The sequence below is a fragment of the Lissotriton vulgaris genome, chromosome 8, assembly GCF_964263255.1.
Source record: "Lissotriton vulgaris chromosome 8, aLisVul1.2, whole genome shotgun sequence".
Lineage (NCBI taxonomy): Eukaryota > Metazoa > Chordata > Amphibia > Caudata > Salamandridae > Lissotriton > Lissotriton vulgaris.
Genome location: NC_141696.1, coordinates 10936028 through 10958357, shown reverse-complemented (window position 1 = coordinate 10958357; position 22330 = coordinate 10936028). Strand labels below are relative to the sequence as shown.

At 48.9% G+C, this 22330-nt stretch overlaps 1 protein-coding gene across 1 annotated transcript in view; it reads left to right on the top strand.

Moving 5' to 3' along the window:
• The window catches only part of LOC147693219 (uncharacterized), a 39662-nt gene extending 17414 nt beyond the window's left edge, over window positions 1–22248 (top strand). The window contains exon 2 of the mRNA XM_086933612.1: window positions 22160–22248. Coding sequence (XP_086789738.1) covers window positions 22160–22248 — 89 coding nt within the window. The remainder of the gene's footprint in view (window positions 1–22159) is intronic.
• Window positions 22249–22330: the final 82 nt, after the last annotated feature.

The following is a 22330-nucleotide window of genomic DNA, read 5'->3' as shown; positions in this document are numbered from 1 at the left end:
GTTATTAATATCGAGGATGTCTGCATCAGTTTCATACCTAAGGCTACAGTTGCCGACAGATTTTCCTTTGAAATGCTGGTTATGTTAACCTATCTGTATATACTCCTACTAGGGTTCAATTCTACTGAGAAATATTGTTTTCGATTTTAGTTTCACACATTAAAGTGCAAAAAACTTTCAGACTGAATTGTTCGTTTTCAATAAACTAGCCTAGCATCAGGAGCCTTTCATGAGAGAAGCAATGTTTGATGGACACAAAGTGATGGATAGAAGACCTTCCTTGCTTACGGGATCAGACCTTCCGTATTGTTTACTAACTTCACTCCACAATTGCAACTTAACAGAAATATTCAGCCCAAAGTATGCTAATGCAGTTATCCCCCAAGTTATTCACGGAACCTCAGTCGTTAGGATTTCAGTGTCCTATCGGCTGTTGCGACGGGACCCGGGGCTAAACTAATTTTTCCTTAATGGACTAGATAGATTTTGGTGATCTTTGGTCTTAAACCCTTAGTGAGTCAAATGTCTTTAGTGGCAAATCTGGGAGTACTGAGATGGTTTACATGCTGGTATAACGATTCCACGTATGAAATGGGATATTTATGATACGTTGTTTTATCTAAATATGTGTACAGCGTGCAAGCTCTTGGTGTGGTAATTGGTGTGTAACACTGCTGCAATTGATTGTAAACTGGAGCCTGACTATGTGGTTGGCCGGGTTCTGGGGTGGAGGGTGTCCCATGTAGGAAGAGTGTGGTGTGCATGAGGGCAGAGATGTGCTCCGATCGTACAAATCACTCACACTTCGTGATGCGGCCTGGAGTTGAGGCAAAGTTTTCAGTCACACAGTCTTCCACCCAGCCACTAGACAGCGTTTACCCCTGACATTATACTTTTGCTTGGTTCCTTTCAAAACGAAAAGTAGTACACTAAGTTCAACATAGTCAATTTTCAAGATACACACATCACAGAATTAATCAATCAGGGATTATGCAAGATGCTCATGTGGAATACAAACTTACTAGAGTCAGTCTCACAGGTGGCGACAGCTCGTAAGAGGGTCCATATTTGTATATCAGAACAACATTCAATAAAGTGCATCTGCGGTTTATACCAACAAAATAATCCCTGGTAGACATGTGCCTAAAATGCCAGGCGAGATTTAGTGGTGTGGCTGAACTCAGGCTACTTCGAGCGGGACGAGAAAGCGAATTTTGAATCGAAATTTCAAACTGGGGCAATCATAAATGCTTAGAACCCCGGGAGTTTGTAGTACCCAAGTAGTGTGGGCAGGCGAAGGAGGTGCAGCGGATCGATTATGCCATGCTTGGGCAGCAAACAGGCCACCCGGCTGTGGGGCTCGATAGGTATAGTACCCGATACATACCAGACACCCAGGCACAAGAACAAACGTGACGTGGGCAATGATGGTACTTGTGCAAGTGCAAAGGTTAACGACACGCGAGAGATAGCGAACAGTGTGTAAGAGAGGGGTGGCGGGGAAGGCACCAAAAAGTGCCAACCACAACACTTAGTGTCCTGCTTGGTTTCTTGCGCTAGATCGGGATTGCGCTTGGTTGGTTGGTTGTGCTTCATGCAGCCACTTGGTATTTCATCTGGGGTTAGTCATATGTGCCGCTGTCTTTCAACTAGCATCATTATGCCACATTTCTTTCTGCGGCGTCCGCATAGGCTCGCCATGGTCATGACGATGGTGAGGCTATAAATTATCAGGGTGCTGGCAGCTTGCAGGCCAGAGACATCCAACCGAATATTAAGGAAGCAGTCCAAATTTACAATGAGTTAGACAAAAACAATTCCGCAGGTTATGGGTCCTGTTTACTTCACGCACAGTCCCAATACGTAGTGGGGATCCTCCGGGCGCATCCAGTTAAGGTTAACCCAAAATGCTGTCCATAAATTTTCTACAACTCGTTCAATATTTAACTTCAAGCAAGAAAACTTAATAGAGCTGGTGGGTAGGACCCGTGAAAAAATATTGTATAGGGGGATTAATCCGGCAAGCATAAATCCAAATGTGCCCAACTCACACATGTAATCCTGAAAAGGCACCGCAGTATGCAGCAAACCACATCACTGTAGGATTAGCCATTTCGGATGTTTTGACATATTAATGCAGTACCATTCAACTGGACGCGCAGCATCCTGAAATAGCACTCTATCCTTAAAGGGTATGTTGCCCTTAGTTCGGGCCTGGTCCAATGCCACCGAAAGCATCACAGCATCCACCTGGTAACCATTAGGACACAAAGTGTTTTCATGTTTAAAGCGTAGTGTATATGACAATTCAGGCTAGCTTATGTGTCTCCTTACGGACTACGACACGCATCTGCTGTACCTTTTATGCAACAGTTCCATCGTTAGGTCTGAGCGAGTTTATGTACACAAATTCAGGCTAGCTTAGGTGTCTCCTTACTGACTACGTCACACATCTGTGGTTGAGGGCGCGGTAGGTGACATGGAGCGCACAGTGATTGGATTGATACGTTATGTATCAGATTATTAGCTAATATATCTGGTTGTACTAGCAGTGCACAGACAGGCTCAGACAAATTTGGAAGTATGGCAGATTAAAGCTGTCGTTAGGGGCGCCAGTCGAAACGGCCCATGAACTTGTCTTCGTCAAGGAAGCAATACATGCGCGACAAGAAGGCGTGGCCTAAGAACCGTATCTAAGCAATCCCCATCAGAGGTGCGGCTCATGTAACTAGGGCGTGTCATAAGAACCGTTCTGAGAAATCGCCATAGTGGTGTGGTGAGGGGTACTTCGAGTGAGGTGCACTTAAAGGCTTAGTAAAGGAGGAGAGACTACATCACTCACCCGAAAGGCGATGGTCACTATCAGGCTAAGCACCTGAATAATGGGTTTAAATTAAATGGTTACAACGGCAATGGTGGGTTCAAGGTGAAGGGTGCCTCTGTAATGATCCCGGATGTGATGTGCGGGATAAGCAACACCGCTAGGTAAACAAATACGTGAGTTAGCCAACAGTTCTTTACAGAAGGGAAAAGTGACAAGGGGCAGGTTACAAGAGAAACAAAGTATAATCGGAGGCGAATTACCGTGGCAAATGTCCCACAGGGACTTAAGAGAGGCTTCCCTGATGGCACCATAATTACACGGGCCGCACCACCTGCGGGTTATAAAATTGTTGCCTTGTAAGAAACCAATTTCTTAATGCAAACTGCACTGCGCCTAATTGGTCTCTACCTTTACCTCTCCCCTCATTGTCCCGGTTTGGAGTTTGGTTCGACTCCTGTTTATTTAGCTTGTACCTCACCCTCAACATTTCATCACGCGTTGGGGAGGGTGACATTTCGGTTCATACTAGTTACCTACAACGTTATGCCTCCTTGAGTTAGTTCTTCACAAATTGGAATTCAAAGCAGGCTGTGGATACCTTGCTAGCTTCCCAACATTTCTTGATCGCTGAAGCGAGTTGAGCCACTCATCCATAAGATAACTGTCCAGTGGGGACAAATGTAATTTGCTCAACATTTTAAAATCCTGTGTTTACAGAGTCGAATTAAATTTTTGCTTGGCTGGCCTTGTGCTTTGGTGTTTTATAAACAGTACGTCTTTGTTTTCACAATACAATTTAACTGATATACAGATTGAAATGGCACAAAGGGGAGCTAAATATACACTGCTGCAAGTTGAAAAACTGGACAGGCTACCATTCACAGTGGCTGAATTACCATCAACAGAGTAGCTGATCCGTGGCCAAATCACTCTCCCGGTTACTACCTTTCAGTTTCACTACTGCCTTGAGCAAAGGCAGGCAGGCAGATATGAATGATTGGGTAAAGAATACATTAGGAAATCCTGAGATTACCATATAGATTTCTATGCCAGAGTGGGGATCGAGAAGTGTTTCTTAGTGGTACTAAATGCAAGAGCACTTTAAGCGGATCACTCATGTTCCAAGTTATCATTTTTCACGGGGCCAGTAATGGTTCAGTTTCGAATCTGTCTTGCCACATGATAGGAACTCCAGCTGCCATGATCACGCCAGCGTTTGAGTTACTTTCAAATGGGAGTTACTTGATGCTGAACGATCAAGGTTGTTGTGGGATGCTCCCGGGCTTTGACTATCGGGTCACCGTGAACACCAGGGTTACTTGCTGTAGGAAAGTATTCTTTCCTCTGACAAATAGAGTCAGGAAGGAGCCATCCTGCCATCGCAAGCCCTGTGCGACTCTCTCACCACTTTTTTTCCACAGCAAGATAGCAGACATCCATGACAGCATCATCACCCAGACAGCCCCAACAGACAGCAATACAACAGACTCTTCACACACCATCGACCATGACCCCCTGCTAGCCTGGACCAGCGTGAGCATCGATTATACCATCAATACCATGAGCGCAGTCCACTCCGGCTCCCCATAAGACCCATTCCCGCACCACATCTTCAACAAAGCCAGCAGCTCCATCGCACCCCACCTGCGCAACATCATCAATATCTCCCTCAAGACTGCGACCTTCCCAGAGAGCTGGAAACACACCAAGATCAACTCCTTACTCAAAAAACCCAAGGCAGACCCTTGAGACCTCAAGAAATTCTGGCCCATCTCTTTTCTCCCGTTCCCGGCCAAGGTCTACGAGAAGATCGTCAACAGACAGCTAACCCGATACCTCGAAGAAAACAGAATTCTGGACCGTTCCCAATCAGGGTTCCGCAGCAACCACAGCACCAAAACCGCCCTCATCGCCGCCACTGACGACATCGGGACCATGTTGGACAATGGTGAGACCGCAGCCCTCATCCTCCTGGACCTCTCCGCTGCCTTTGACACAGTCTGCCACCGCATATTACGCGCATGCCTCCACGCAGTAGGGATCCAAGACAAAGCCCTGGAATGGACCATCTCCTTCCTCTCCAGCAGAACCCAGCGCGTCCGCCTCCCCCTTTCCGATCCAAAGCCTCCGAGATCATCTGTGGCGTACCCCAGGGATCCTCCCTCAGCCCGACACTGCTCAACATTTACATGGCCCCACTCGCACACGTCCCCCGACAGCATGACCTCAACATAATCTCCTACGCCGATGACACTCAACTGATCCTCTCCCTCACCAAGGACCCCATTACCGCCAAAGCCAACCTCCACGAAGGAATGAAGGCCGTCGCCGACTGGATGAAGCATACTGAAGCTGAACTTGGACAAAACGGAGGTCCTCATCCTCGGCTCCCACCCATCAGCCTGGGATGACTCCTGGTGGCCGACGGCCCTGGGGGCAGCCCTGACACCCACCGACCATGCACGCAACCTGGGAATCATCCTCAATTCAATGCTCTCCATGACCAAGCAAGTCAACGCGGTCTCCTCCTCCTGTTTCAACACCCTCCGCATGCTCCGCAAGATCTACAGGTGGATCCCGACAGATACAAGAAGAACAGTCACCCAGGCCCATCAGCAGCAGACTCGACTACGGAAACGCCTTCTTCGCAGGAGCCCCGACCAAGCTCATCAAACGACTGCAACGCATCCAAAACGCTTCAGCATGACTGATCCTCAATGTCCCATGCCACGGCCACATCACCCCCCACCTGAGAAACCTGAACTGGCTGCCCGTCTACAAGATGATATCCTTCAAGCTCCTCATCCACGCACACAAGGCACTCCACGAGACCAACCTACCTCAACAGACGACTTTCCTTCCACATCCCTAACTGCCAGCTCCGCTCCACCGACCTCGTACTCGCCACCGTCCCGCACATCCGAAGAACAACCACTGGCGGGAGATCCTTCTCCGACCCCGCCCCCAAGACCTGGAATACCCTCCCACTGAGCCTACGACAGACCTAAGACCTGCTGACCTTCAGGAGACTTCTCAAGACCTGGCTGTTCGATCAGTGGAGGCCCGCCCTCCCCTCCCCAGCAACATGAGACCCTCACGGGAATGTAACGCGCTCTACAAATGGTTGATTGATTGATTGATTGACTGTGGCCTTCACTGAATGATTCTTTTATATAGTTTGATACTTTGAGCAGACTGAAAACCATGCTTTTACAGCAAACCGTGCCATTAACCTCCGCTTGAGAAACCTTTGAACTTCAAGTTGCAAGGACCTCGACAGAAATTCAGGCACTAATGCGTACTAACTGCCCCTGACATTTCGTAGAAATGATTGATCGTACTGTTAATATGTCAGATACGAGTGGCATTGTACACCTATTTAAGACCATTGGGTCAGGATTCCTTAACATCTTCCCGACCATCCTCGGAGTTGTTACTAACTTTATACACTTCGTATTTGAAAGCATTTTCGGGGGTCTACCTCTGATCCTGCTTGCTATTGCTTGAAACCTGATTGTCGTTTACCTGCAATGCAATGGACAGACCATCCGCCAGTGAGATTGCAAAAGCTCTTCTGGAAAGATATTATAGTGAGCGCATGGTACAACATAAGGGTGCATCTCGCCTTTGAGAACGAAGTGCTTTTTTGGTTCCTGTCATTCAGACCAGTCTTCGAAGACTGCATCTTACCTGTTTTCCGATGCCTGTTTTGCGGAGGAGAATGCAAGTTGGACATCTGTCTAACACCACTAATGGAGATGCCAGCGTACTTAGACTCCAGGCTGGAAGCACTACAGCCCCATGCTCAACTCGGTCCTCAGTGTATTCCCATCTTGACAAATGCATTCCTCGAGGATCGGCAAGTGCCCTTATCTGAGTTGGATTTCAGCGCCACCCTTGGCACGCCCTGTGCCAAGGGTGCAAAGTGCAAAGGGAATTTTTTCTTCTCATTGATATCGGGGATACTTAAATATGGCGAGGCTGGGTGTGGTAGTTCCCTACACTGCTCTTGATGACTGCAGTGATATCTCAGAAAAGGGGGTGGTGATGAACAGAGTGTCTGAATTAAGCAGACCACTCTTACCCAGTCCAAAGATCAGGGCTTGATCCATCACCGTTATTTATCTCACTGCACCATCCCAGCTCAGAACCTGGCTATATGCAAATCAGTCTGTCCCTGGCCCAGTGCATCATGGGAACAGGGCAGACTAAACTACAAAGCCAATTCTTCACCAGAAAGGAGACAAGCTACCGGGGACCGGTTTCTGGCATTTCAGCCGTCTTCGGCCCGGCTTGCTTGAATCCTGATGGTGCAGTGAGAAAGGGACTCATGTCTGAGTATACCCTGCCACACCTATAGTGGCCAAAAATGATTCAGAAAAGGGGGTGGTGATGAACAGAGTGTCTGAATTAAGCAGACCACTCTTACCCAGTCCAAAGATCAGGGCTTGATCCATCACCGTTATTTATCTCACTGCACCATCCCAGCTCAGAACCTGGCTATATGCAAATCAGTCTGTCCCTGGCCCAGTGCATCATGGGAACAGGGCAGACTAAACTACAAAGCCAATTCTTCACTAGAAAGGAGACAAGCTACCGGGGACCAGTTTCTGGCATTTCAGCCGTCTTCGGCCCGGCTTGCTTGAATCCTGATGGTGCAGTGAGAAAGGGACTCATGTCTGAGTATACCCTGCCACACCTATAGTGGCCAAAAATGATTCAGAAAAGGGGGTGGTGATGAACAGAGTGTCTGAATTAAGCAGACCACTCTTACCCAGTCCAAAGATCAGGGCTTGATCCATCACCGTTATTTATCTCACTGCACCATCCCAGCTCAGAACCTGGTTATATGCAAATCAGTCTGTCCCTGGCCCAGTGCATCATGGGAACAGGGCAGACTAAACTACAAAGCCAATTCTTCACCAGAAAGGAGACAAGCTACCGGGGACCGGTTTCTGGCATTTCAGCCGTCTTCGGCCCGGCTTGCTTGAATCCTGATGGTGCAGTGAGAAAGGGACTCATGTCTGAGTATACCCTGCCACACCTATAGTGGCCAAAAATGATTCAGAAAAGGGGGTGGTGATGAACAGAGTGTCTGAATTAAGCAGACCACTCTTACCCAGTCCAAAGATCAGGGCTTGATCCATCACCGTTATTTATCTCACTGCACCATCCCAGCTCAGAACCTGGCTATATGCAAATTAGTCTGTCCCTGGCCCAGTGCATCATGGGAACAGGGCAGACTAAACTACAAAGCCAATTCTTCACCAGAAAGGAGACAAGCTACCGGGGACCGGTTTCTGGCATTTCAGCCGTCTTCGGCCCGGCTTGCTTGAATCCTGATGGTGCAGTGAGAAAGGGACTCATGTCTGAGTATACCCTGCCACACCTATAGTGGCCAAAAATGATTCAGAAAAGGGGGTGGTGATGAACAGAGTGTCTGAATTAAGCAGACCACTCTTACCCAGTCCAAAGATCAGGGCTTGATCCATCACCGTTATTTATCTCACTGCACCATCCCAGCTCAGAACCTGGCTATATGCAAATCAGTCTGTCCCTGGCCCAGTGCATCATGGGAACAGGGCAGACTAAACTACAAAGCCAATTCTTCACCAGAAAGGAGACAAGCTACCGGGGACCGGTTTCTGGCATTTCAGCCGTCTTCGGCCCGGCTTGCTTGAATCCTGATGGTGCAGTGAGAAAGGGACTCATGTCTGAGTATACCCTGCCACACCTATAGTGGCCAAAAATGATTCAGAAAAGGGGGTGGTGATGAACAGAGTGTCTGAATTAAGCAGACCACTCTTACCCAGTCCAAAGATCAGGGCTTGATCCATCACCGTTATTTATCTCACTGCACCATCCCAGCTCAGAACCTGGTTATATGCAAATCAGTCTGTCCCTGGCCCAGTGCATCATGGGAACAGGGCAGACTAAACTACAAAGCCAATTCTTCACCAGAAAGGAGACAAGCTACCGGGGACCGGTTTCTGGCATTTCAGCCGTCTTCGGCCCGGCTTGCTTGAATCCTGATGGTGCAGTGAGAAAGGGACTCATGTCTGAGTATACCCTGCCACACCTATAGTGGCCAAAAATGATTCAGAAAAGGGGGTGGTGATGAACAGAGTGTCTGAATTAAGCAGACCACTCTTACCCAGTCCAAAGATCAGGGCTTGATCCATCACCGTTATTTATCTCACTGCACCATCCCAGCTCAGAACCTGGCTATATGCAAATTAGTCTGTCCCTGGCCCAGTGCATCATGGGAACAGGGCAGACTAAACTACAAAGCCAATTCTTCACCAGAAAGGAGACAAGCTACCGGGGACCGGTTTCTGGCATTTCAGCCGTCTTCGGCCCGGCTTGCTTGAATCCTGATGGTGCAGTGAGAAAGGGACTCATGTCTGAGTATACCCTGCCACACCTATAGTGGCCAAAAATGATTCAGAAAAGGGGGTGGTGATGAACAGAGTGTCTGAATTAAGCAGACCACTCTTACCCAGTCCAAAGATCAGGGCTTGATCCATCACCGTTATTTATCTCACTGCACCATCCCAGCTCAGAACCTGGCTATATGCAAATCAGTCTGTCCCTGGCCCAGTGCATCATGGGAACAGGGCAGACTAAACTACAAAGCCAATTCTTCACCAGAAAGGAGACAAGCTACCGGGGACCGGTTTCTGGCATTTCAGCCGTCTTCGGCCCGGCTTGCTTGAATCCTGATGGTGCAGTGAGAAAGGGACTCATGTCTGAGTATACCCTGCCACACCTATAGTGGCCAAAAATGATTCAGAAAAGGGGGTGGTGATGAACAGAGTGTCTGAATTAAGCAGACCACTCTTACCCAGTCCAAAGATCAGGGCTTGATCCATCACCGTTATTTATCTCACTGCACCATCCCAGCTCAGAACCTGGCTATATGCAAATCAGTCTGTCCCTGGCCCAGTGCATCATGGGAACAGGGCAGACTAAACTACAAAGCCAATTCTTCACCAGAAAGGAGACAAGCTACCGGGGACCGGTTTCTGGCATTTCAGCCGTCTTCGGCCCGGCTTGCTTGAATCCTGATGGTACAGTGAGAAAGGGACTCATGTCTGAGTATACCCTGCCACACCTATAGTGGCCAAAAATGATTCAGAAAAGGGGGTGGTGATGAACAGAGTGTCTGAATTAAGCAGACCACTCTTACCCAGTCCAAAGATCAGGGCTTGATCCATCACCGTTATTTATCTCACTGCACCATCCCAGCTCAGAACCTGGCTATATGCAAATCAGTCTGTCCCTGGCCCAGTGCATCATGGGAACAGGGCAGACTAAACTACAAAGCCAATTCTTCACCAGAAAGGAGACAAGCTACCGGGGACCGGTTTCTGGCATTTCAGCCGTCTTCGGCCCGGCTTGCTTGAATCCTGATGGTGCAGTGAGAAAGGGACTCATGTCTGAGTAAACCCTGCCACACCTATAGTGGCCAAAAATGATTCAGAAAAGGGGGTGGTGATGAACAGAGTGTCTGAATTAAGCAGACCACTCTTACCCAGTCCAAAGATCAGGGCTTGATCCATCACCGTTATTTATCTCACTGCTCCATCCCAGCTCAGAACCTGGCTATATGCAAATCAGTCTGTCCCTGGCCCAGTGCATCATGGGAACAGGGCAGACTAAACTACAAAGCCAATTCTTCACCAGAAAGGAGACAAGCTACCGGGGACCGGTTTCTGGCATTTCAGCAGTCTTCGGCCCGGCTTGCTTGAATCCTGATGGTGCAGTGAGAAAGGGACTCATGTCTGAGTATACCCTGCCACACCTATAGTGGCCAAAAATGATTCAGAAAAGGGGGTGGTGATGAACAGAGTGTCTGAATTAAGCAGACCACTCTTACCCAGTCCAAAGATCAGGGCTTGATCCATCACCGTTATTTATCTCACTGCACCATCCCAGCTCAGAACCTGGCTATATGCAAATCAGTCTGTCCCTGGCCCAGTGCATCATGGGAACAGGGCAGACTAAACTACAAAGCCAATTCTTCACCAGAAAGGAGACAAGCTACCGGGGACCGGTTTCTGGCATTTCAGCCGTCTTCGGCCCGGCTTGCTTGAATCCTGATGGTGCAGTGAGAAAGGGACTCATGTCTGAGTATACCCTGCCACACCTATAGTGGCCAAAAATGATTCAGAAAAGGGGGTGGTGATGAACAGAGTGTCTGAATTAAGCAGACCACTCTTACCCAGTCCAAAGATCAGGGCTTGATCCATCACCGTTATTTATCTCACTGCACCATCCCAGCTCAGAACCTGGCTATATGCAAATCAGTCTGTCCCTGGCCCAGTGCATCATGGGAACAGGGCAGACTAAACTACAAAGCCAATTCTTCACCAGAAAGGAGACAAGCTACCGGGGACCGGTTTCTGGCATTTCAGCCGTCTTCGGCCCGGCTTGCTTGAATCCTGATGGTGCAGTGAGAAAGGGACTCATGTCTGAGTATACCCTGCCACACCTATAGTGGCCAAAAATGATTCAGAAAAGGGGGTGGTGATGAACAGAGTGTCTGAATTAAGCAGACCACTCTTACCCAGTCCAAAGATCAGGGCTTGATCCATCACCGTTATTTATCTCACTGCACCATCCCAGCTCAGAACCTGGCTATATGCAAATCAGTCTGTCCCTGGCCCAGTGCATCATGGGAACAGGGCAGACTAAACTACAAAGCCAATTCTTCACCAGAAAGGAGACAAGCTACCGGGGACCGGTTTCTGGCATTTCAGCCGTCTTCGGCCCGGCTTGCTTGAATCCTGATGGTGCAGTGAGAAAGGGACTAATGTCTGAGTATACCCTGCCACACCTATAGTGGCCAAAAATGATTCAGAAAAGGGGGTGGTGATGAACAGAGTGTCTGAATTAAGCAGACCACTCTTACCCAGTCCAAAGATCAGGGCTTGATCCATCACCGTTATTTATCTCACTGCACCATCCCAGCTCAGAACCTGGCTATGTGCAAATCAGCCTGTCCCTGGCCCAGTGCATCATGGGAACAGGGCAGACTAAACTACAAAGCCAATTCTTCACCAGAAAGGAGACAAGCTACCGGGGACCGGTTTCTGGCATTTCAGCCGTCTTCGGCCCGGCTTGCTTGAATCCTGATGGTGCAGTGAGAAAGGGACTCATGTCTGAGTATACCCTGCCACACCTATAGTGGCCAAAAATGATTCAGAAAAGGGGGTGGTGATGAACAGAGTGTCTGAATTAAGCAGACCACTCTTACCCAGTCCAAAGATCAGGGCTTGATCCATCACCGTTATTTATCTCACTGCACCATCCCAGCTCAGAACCTGGCTATATGCAAATCAGTCTGTCCCTGGCCCAGTGCATCATGGGAACAGGGCAGACTAAACTACAAAGCCAATTCTTCACCAGAAAGGAGACAAGCTACCGGGGACCGGTTTCTGGCATTTCAGCCGTCTTCGGCCCGGCTTGCTTGAATCCTGATGGTGCAGTGAGAAAGGGACTCATGTCTGAGTATACCCTGCCACACCTATAGTGGCCAAAAATGATTCAGAAAAGGGGGTGGTGATGAACAGAGTGTCTGAATTAAGCAGACCACTCTTACCCAGTCTAAAGATCAGGGCTTGATCCATCACCGTTATTTATCTCACTGCACCATCCCAGCTCAGAACCTGGCTATATGCAAATTAGTCTGTCCCTGGCCCAGTGCATCATGGGAACAGGGCAGACTAAACTACAAAGCCAATTCTTCACCAGAAAGGAGACAAGCTACCGGGGACCGGTTTCTGGCATTTCAGCCGTCTTCGGTCCGGCTTGCTTGAATCCTGATGGTGCAGTGAGAAAGGGACTCATGTCTGAGTATACCCTGCCACACCTATAGTGGCCAAAAATGATTCAGAAAAGGGGGTGGTGATGAACAGAGTGTCTGAATTAAGCAGACCACTCTTACCCAGTCCAAAGATCAGGGCTTGATCCATCACCGTTATTTATCTCACTGCACCATCCGAGCTCAGAACCTGGCTATATGCAAATCAGTCTGTCCCTGGCCCAGTGCATCATGGGAACAGGGCAGACTAAACTACAAAGCCAATTCTTCACCAGAAAGGAGACAAGCTACCGGGGACCGGTTTCTGGCATTTCAGCCGTCTTCGGCCCGGCTTGCTTGAATCCTGATGGTGCAGTGAGAAAGGGACTCATGTCTGAGTATACCCTGCCACACCTATAGTGGCCAAAAATGATTCAGAAAAGGGGGTGGTGATGAACAGAGTGTCTGAATTAAGCAGACCACTCTTACCCAGTCCAAAGATCAGGGCTTGATCCATCACCGTTATTTATCTCACTGCACCATCCCAGCTCAGAACCTGGCTATATGCAAATCAGTCTGTCCCTGGCCCAGTGCATCATGGGAACAGGGCAGACTAAACTACAAAGCCAATTCTTCACCAGAAAGGAGACAAGCTACCGGGGACCGGTTTCTGGCATTTCAGCCGTCTTCGGCCCGGCTTGCTTGAATCCTGATGGTGCAGTGAGAAAGGGACTCATGTCTGAGTAAACCCTGCCACACCTATAGTGGCCAAAAATGATTCAGAAAAGGGGGTGGTGATGAACAGAGTGTCTGAATTAAGCAGACCACTCTTACCCAGTCCAAAGATCAGGGCTTGATCCATCACCGTTATTTATCTCACTGCACCATCCCAGCTCAGAACCTGGCTATATGCAAATCAGTCTGTCCCTGGCCCAGTGCATCATGGGAACAGGGCAGACTAAACTACAAAGCCAATTCTTCACCAGAAAGGAGACAAGCTACCGGGGACCGGTTTCTGGCATTTCAGCCGTCTTCGGCCCGGCTTGCTTGAATCCTGATGGTGCAGTGAGAAAGGGACTCATGTCTGAGTATACCCTGCCACACCTATAGTGGCCAAAAATGATTCAGAAAAGGGGGTGGTGATGAACAGAGTGTCTGAATTAAGCAGACCACTCTTACCCAGTCCAAAGATCAGGGCTTGATCCATCACCGTTATTTATCTCACTGCACCATCCCAGCTCAGAACCTGGCTATATGCAAATCAGTCTGTCCCTGGCCCAGTGCATCATGGGAACAGGGCAGACTAAACTACAAAGCCAATTCTTCACCAGAAAGGAGACAAGCTACCGGGGACCGGTTTCTGGCATTTCAGCCGTCTTCGGCCCGGCTTGCTTGAATCCTGATGGTGCAGTGAGAAAGGGACTCATGTCTGAGTATACCCTGCCACACCTATAGTGGCCAAAAATGATTCAGAAAAGGGGGTGGTGATGAACAGAGTGTCTGAATTAAGCAGACCACTCTTACCCAGTCCAAAGATCAGGGCTTGATCCATCACCGTTATTTATCTCACTGCACCATCCCAGCTCAGAACCTGGCTATATGCAAATCAGTCTGTCCCTGGCCCAGTGCATCATGGGAACAGGGCAGACTAAACTACAAAGCCAATTCTTCACCAGAAAGGAGACAAGCTACCGGGGACCGGTTTCTGGCATTTCAGCCGTCTTCGGCCCGGCTTGCTTGAATCCTGATGGTGCAGTGAGAAAGGGACTCATGTCTGAGTATACCCTGCCACACCTATAGTGGCCAAAAATGATTCAGAAAAGGGGGTGGTGATGAACAGAGTGTTTGAATTAAGCAGACCACTCTTACCCAGTCCAAAGATCAGGGCTTGATCCATCACCGTTATTTATCTCACTGCACCATCCCAGCTCAGAACCTGGCTATATGCAAATCAGTCTGTCCCTGGCCCAGTGCATCATGGGAACAGGGCAGACTAAACTACAAAGCCAATTCTTCACCAGAAAGGAGACAAGCTACCGGGGACCGGTTTCTGGCATTTCAGCCGTCTTCGGCCCGGCTTGCTTGAATCCTGATGGTGCAGTGAGAAAGGGACTCATGTCTGAGTATACCCTGCCACACCTATAGTGGCCAAAAATGATTCAGAAAAGGGGGTGGTGATGAACAGAGTGTCTGAATTAAGCAGACCACTCTTACCCAGTCCAAAGATCAGGGCTTGATCCATCACCGTTATTTATCTCACTGCACCATCCCAGCTCAGAACCTGGCTATATGCAAATCAGCCTGTCCCTGGCCCAGTGCATCATGGGAACAGGGCAGACTAAACTACAAAGCCAATTCTTCACCAGAAAGGAGACAAGCTACCGGGGACCGGTTTCTGGCATTTCAGCCGTCTTCGGCCCGGCTTGCTTGAATCCTGATGGTGCAGTGAGAAAGGGACTCATGTCTGAGTATACCCTGCCACACCTATAGTGGCCAAAAATGATTCAGAAAAGGGGGTGGTGATGAACAGAGTGTCTGAATTAAGCAGACCACTCTTACCCAGTCCAAAGATCAGGGCTTGATCCATCACCGTTATTTATCTCACTGCACCATCCCAGCTCAGAACCTGGCTATATGCAAATCAGTCTGTCCCTGGCCCAGTGCATCATGGGAACAGGGCAGACTAAACTACAAAGCCAATTCTTCACCAGAAAGGAGACAAGCTACCGGGGACCGGTTTCTGGCATTTCAGCCGTCTTCGGCCCGGCTTGCTTGAATCCTGATGGTGCAGTGAGAAAGGGGCTCATGTCTGAGTATTGTCAAAGTAATACGAAATGACGTCAACTTTGGGGAATGGCTTAAAATATCCTTTTAACTCGTCGTTTCTGTACCTTGTGATCATTTTATTTCTGATTTCATTTGGCTGTTTCTTAATTAGCACACGTTAAATTGTAGGCAACATATTTTCGGTTTGCACTCAAATTTGGAAAACAGCTTCAAAGGCATTCAAATTTATGCTTGTATCGGAGGGTCGAAATAAATGGGAAATATATCATGTAATCCATACTAATATATTAAAGAGAGAGACTAAACCTTTGAGGCGGGTAATCTCAGGAACCACAGAACCAATCACAACACCCAATACAGCGTTGGAAAGGCCAGTTGCATCAGAAGGACATAGGTTATGCAGACGCCCACCATATACATTTAAAAGGTAAAAGAATCGCGCCAGCAAAATAGTCCCTTGTGGGCGTGTCTGCGTTTTGCTGTGGGCGTGTGCTCGGGGCATGACAAACACTGGGGGCGTGTGGTACGTTCCGCCCTTCATGCCATGTCTCATATCATGTGCTGTGGGCGTGTGCTGGGGGAGTGGGTGTGTGCGGGGCGCGGGATTACGGAAAAAAAAGAGAGCGTTGTGCCCAATATTTCATTGTTTTTTCTTCCCAGGTTCTGTACATTTCAGCTCCGGGTGTCCACCCTGCTCCCTTTAAATACCCCTGCACCCCATAATCATAACCCTCCCTTACTTCTTAAAATACCCCAACACCCTTAAACATTAACCCATCTTAACCCTATAAATATACCCTGTACCCCAAAACCCAAACCTATCCCTAAGCCCTAAAAATACCCCTGTACCCCAAAACCCAAACCTAGCCCTGAACCCTATAAATACCCCTGTACCTCAAAACCAAAACCTACCCCTGAACCCTAATACCCCTGTACCCCAAAACTCAAACCTAGCCCTGAACCCTGAAAATACCCATGTACCCCAAAACCCAAACCTACCTCTAAACCCTAAAAAAACCATGTATCCCAAAACCCAAACCTACCCCTGAACTCTTAAAATACTCCTGTACCCCAAAACCCAAAACTACCCCATAACTCTAAAAATACCCCTGTACCACAAAACCCAAACCTAGCCCTGAACCATAAAAATAACCCTGTACCCCAAAACCCAAACCTACCCCTGAACCCTAAAATACCCCTGTACCCCAAAACCCAAACCTAGCCCTGAACCCTAAAAATACCCCTGTACCCCAAAACCCAAACTTAGCCCTGAACCCTTAAAATACCCCTGTACCCCAAAACCCAAACCTACCCCTGAACCCTAAAATACCCCTAACCGCAAAACCCAAACCTAGCCCTGAATCCCAAACATACCGCTGTATCCCAAAACCCATACCTATCCTTAAACCCTAAAACTACCCCTGTACCCCATAACCCAAAACTATATCTGAACCCTTAAAATACCCAAACACCCCAAAACATATACCTCAGTACCCCAAAACATATACCCCTATACCCATACTTACCTTATCCAAACATTAAAAAAACATGCTTTTACCATTCACACATTTACAACGAATTTCGTTGTAAATGTATGCGTGGTAAAAGCATATAAAATGTAATGCCATGCGTTATAATGGCATTGCGGAGTCATGGTACTTTCGTAATGAAAGTATGCGGAGTGATGGTATGCGGAAAGAAAGTAGCGGAATAATGGGTGTTTACCATCCCTCGGTAAGTACATTGGTGGCACGGCGGCCCATATCTCCAGCAACATACTCATATTTTTTCACCACCGATTTGAAAAATGCACAGGTCTCTCTCATTGATGGCCAGCACCGACATACACTTTTAGACACACCTCCCGCCACAAGTTCTAGAATTGCGAACTTTAGAGCTGGGGAGCTACGTTCGAATCTCGGCATCAGCTCAACATCCTGTGATTCCAGGCAAATCGCTTTGTCTCCTCGTGCCTACCACAAATGAATGTGTTCTTCTGTAATGTAAATTGTGCTCATGCGATGTTGTTGAGTTCGTGCTATATAATATTGCAAGGAAAAATAAAGTAGGGAAACTTGAGTTCGTTCACACACTATGAACGCGCACTCTTAAGTGCATCAGCAGTGCACTGCGAATCGGAGCGTTTCACAGGCCTGTCACAGATAAGAAATGCTATCAAAACGAAATCCTACAAAGCAATATACTACTGGCCGGCAGCAATTCATACCCGGATAACGTCGGGACGGGCTGCTAGTAAATATATAAAGTGTATTAAAATTGAATGTATTTATAATGCTATTTTAGCATATTAACGTGTTTTTTTTATTATTGAATCCTCCTTTATGAAAGCTGATCTTGTGCTCTAATGTCTTTATTGGTATAGCAGTAATGAATGGTACTTGTCAGAACTTCATCTCTTTTCATTGATCTGCACTTGTTCTGTAAGCTCACCATATCATTGTCTGGTTCTGTACTCATAGGGAGTAGTGGTCTTTATAGTTCTCGCCAGAGACAGCGCATGCACTGTCAGATCTATTAAGGTTTTACAAAAAAACAGAAAAAGGATTGGAGCCCACCCATTTTTTGGCTATGTCATCACTTTCATTTGTATGGTTTTCATTTGTTTGCAACAGCAGCTGGTTTCATTTTGTAGGTCACCTCGGGCAGTTTTTCGAGGAAATTGGTTTCACCCATTTAGATTCGACATACAGACAGCAACTTAGAGTCCTAGATTCTTTCAGCGTGCATCAGTATTGGTTTGTATTTGTATTTGCTAGAAGGTGTGGCGACCTTGGTGAGCATTGGATGTATGTATATGTGTCGATAGCTTCATGCATGAACGTATTTGTTATCTATGTGTTTGTGTTTATGCATATTCTGTCTCCGATTCCATGCACTGGCTGAATAGAAGATAATTCTCTTCTTTTGTTTAGAATTACACATTTAGACAGTGCGGTGGTTTACGTGGGTCGGGTCTTGCTGGTGTCTAGGCGGGTCCCTATCGGAGTCTATATTTGTGCCCTCCCCCTCGATGAACATATAAATCTTACGTTTGCTGCAGTACCATTGCTCACTACCTTTGAGGACTTCAAAGAGAAATGTTATAGTTCTATTACAATCTCGTCATTTCAAAATGGAAGCATTTATAATATTATACATACAACAAAGCCATTGTTGTTGCTTATTAAGATAACAACAATTGGCAAACTCAATTGTCCTGCCTTCTTTTTATTGTTCACCATGTCTTTTTTTAGGTCTACTATATCTTAAATAGGCTGCCCCAAGGCTCCCCTATCACCTTACAAACACTCCCAATACTAGAATGCTGCCAATAACCTTATACTGTACACAATATTACACTACAGTTTATGCTTGCCCAACTTTGCTTACTAACTTTTTGCCTTTTATGTGCCTTTATATACTGGAAATATTACAAACAGCTATCTTTTCAAATAAATTAACAGCTTTTTGCATGCTGTACAAAATGTTTCCCTAATTTTTCTGTGTACAGAAAATTCCTGATTATACCATTTTTTTATATGCACTGTTTAAAGCCTAAACAGGCAATTAAACAAGCTGGGCGGGGCGGGGCAGGGTCTGTGTTTTGTATGCAGTACATGCGCTCACTGTGTGTGTGTTGCTTTTTTTGTGTGTACATCACTGTCTTTGTGTGCGTAACACTCTTTTGTGTACGCATTTCTGTCTGATTCTTTGCATCTGTGTATATACGTCTCTGTATATGCATCTCTGTATGTGCATCTTTGTATGTGCGTCTCTGTATGTACGTCTCTGTCAGTGCGTCTATTTGGTGTGTGTCTGTCGGTGTGCCTCTCAGTGCGTCTCTGTAGTGCGTCTGTCCCCTCACCCTCCCTCACCCCCTCACTCTCACCCTCTCACCCACCCTCACTCACCCTCACACCCCCTCACCCTCACACCCCCTCACCCTCACACCCCCTCACCCTCACCCTCACACCCCCTCACCCTCACCCACCCCTTCACCCTCACACACCCTCTCACTCACCCTCTCCCCCACCTGCACCCTCACACACCCTCTCACCCCCTCACCCTCACCCACCCCTTCACCCTCACACACTCTCTCACAAACCCTCCCACACACCCACACCCTCACACACTCTCTCACCCTCTCACCCACCCTCACCCACCTGCACCCTCACACTCCCTCTCACCCTCACCCTCACACACCCTCTCACCCTCACACACCCTCTCACCCACCCCCACCTTCACACTCCCTCACCCTCACTCACCCCCTCACCCTCACAAACCCACCTCACCCTCTCACCCACCCTCTCGGCCTCCCTCACACCCTCACCCTCCCCAAAACCCTCACCCTCACACCCCTCACCCCCCTCACCCTCACCCTCACGCACCCCTTCACCCTCACACACCCTCACTCACCCTCTAACCCACCCCCACCCTCCCGCACCTTCACACACCCTCTCACCCTCACACACCCTCTCACCCGCCCTCACCCACACTCACCCTCACCCTCACACCCCTTCACCCTCACAAACCCTCACCCTCACCCGCCCTCACCCTCACCCACACCCACTCACACCACCACACCCCCTCACCCACTCACACCACCACACCCCCTCACCCTTACACCCCCTCACTCTCACACCCCCTCACACACCCTCACACACACCCTCACCCTCTCACACACCCTCACTGGGGTTGGTGTGTATCTGGAAGTGAAGGTGTTCGGCGGTTGTGAGGGTGTCGTCGGAGTTGGTCGTGATGCGGATGGTGTTCTTGTGGACGATGGCAATGCCTCCTCCTGTCTGGTTGACGCGGTCCCTCCGGGTGATCTTGTATCCGTCCGGGTTGGCGATGGCGATTTCGGGTGCTGAGGAGGCGTTCATCCAGGTTTCCGAGAGGAAGGCGACGTCTGGAGATGTGGTGTCGAGCAGGTTCCATAATTCCACGGCGTGTCTGTGGACGGAGCGGGTGTTGAGCAGGATGCACTTCAGGTGGTTGCTGTTGGTGCTCGGCTTGGCGGGTGCGGTGCAGGTCCGGTTGCAGGAGAACTTGCAGGATTGGCAGGCGAAGGGTCCGTGGGTGCGTCCTGGGGTGGCTCGGTGGCCGCCGGAGGTCCGGCCGGTGTTGAGTGCGCTGAGGGTGGCGGTGTCGTACGTCCGGCGGGTGGGATGGCGTCTGTGGAGGCAGGGGGTCTGGCGCTGGGCGCGGGCCAGACGCGGATGGGCACAGACGGGCTTGCCTTTGGCGCGCCTTTGGCGCACAATCGGGGCGCCCGCTGCGCGTACGTGCGGACTCTGCCGTAAGTGGAGAGTAGGGGGGGCGGAGTGAGGGAGGAGCAGCTGGGAGGCGGGAGCGGGGTGGCGAGTGGGGAGGGGGGCGGTGCGGTGATGCTGGAGGGAACGGGGGTAGGACCGCAGGGGAGCAGCGGCAGGGAGCGGGGTGGAGCAGCGGCAGAAAGACAGCGGAGGGGGCACAAAAACAATCTGGGGCACAACAGTGGACGATAACAACAATATCAGGCACAATACTGGAGATCGAGGACAGGGGAAAGATACGATTCTGGCGCAACACTGGGGAGCGAGAACAGGGGCACAACCGATGACGATGCAACCGATAAAACAATTACAGGCACAATACTGCACAATACAGGTCAGGGGGGCAGGGGGCAGATACAATACTGGCAGCGGCGGCAGCAAGCGGATACCGGGCACACTTAGGATGGGCCACGCGGCGGGAGGAGCGACCGGCTCTGACCAGGTCAGGTCAGGTCACCTTGACTGTTTATTGCAGGGTAATACATTCCTGACAGTGGTTTATTACATCCCCGGAATCCCCGCTTCCAACTTGTTCCCACACATACCCAACAGCAAATGTCCCCCATCCTGGTCTCAGCAGGTGATTGTTATCGTGCAGCTGGGCATTCATTCCGGCAGGGTCTGAAGTATGCAGGATTGGTCTGATCTATGAGGGTTGTGTCATTGATTAAGTTCGACCCCTTTGATGGGGAGCGAGTTCCTACTGTCCGGGGGTAATAAACTGTATCCGCAGGGGCTGGTTATTGCCTGGCACCGGATCGAACAGCCAGGTGCAGGGAAGGAGGTTATCAATGGGCCTGTTCGTGCGAGGGGGATGAAAGGACATGAGCGTTAGGCACGGGAAGTGGCTCCGGGGCTGGGTTGCGCTGAGGATGCTTTATGACTCTAGCATGTGTGCTTGGGGGTTTCCAGAGCGCGGGGGAGGACTGTGAAGTCAGGGTGACGCGCTGGTGATCGGCAACGCATGAAATGGCTGCGGTATCTAAAATGGGTGCCGTTTACGTGCATACGATGGCTCTTGTTAGGCAAGATGGCGCCGGCGATGTTCACGTCTGTTGATTATATTTCAACAGTCGCCCCTTTAAACATTCCAAGACATCTTGCTAATCTATTTCAATCCCCATGATATTCTGTATCTCTCTGTCATACATTGCATTAATTTGTTCTATGCGAGTATCTACAGTCTTTGGACACAAAGAGTTCAGACATAGAGAACACAAGGGAGGTATGCATTGTATCCCCAAACAGCAGCCACATATTATGAAAACTGGTAAAAAGATGATGATCATCAGTTTCCAACCCCAATCTTCTAATATGCCCCAAAACCAGCTCCCAAGTGTCCAAGTCTCTTGTTCTTGGTGGATCTCTGATGCCAGTCTGTGAAGTAATTGTAAATTGTAATTGTGAAGGTGTTCAATTGCCTTATAGACAGAAGGCGAGCCATCCGGGACAAAAGTGCAACAGCTGGCACCGATGATGCGGCAGGCCCCTCTGCGGTCTGCCAGTACAAGGTCTAAAACAAGGCGATTCTGCAAAGCCAACAGGATTGAAGCTCGGCGGTGTTATTGGTGAGGATGCCGGCTGTGACGTTCAGAGCTG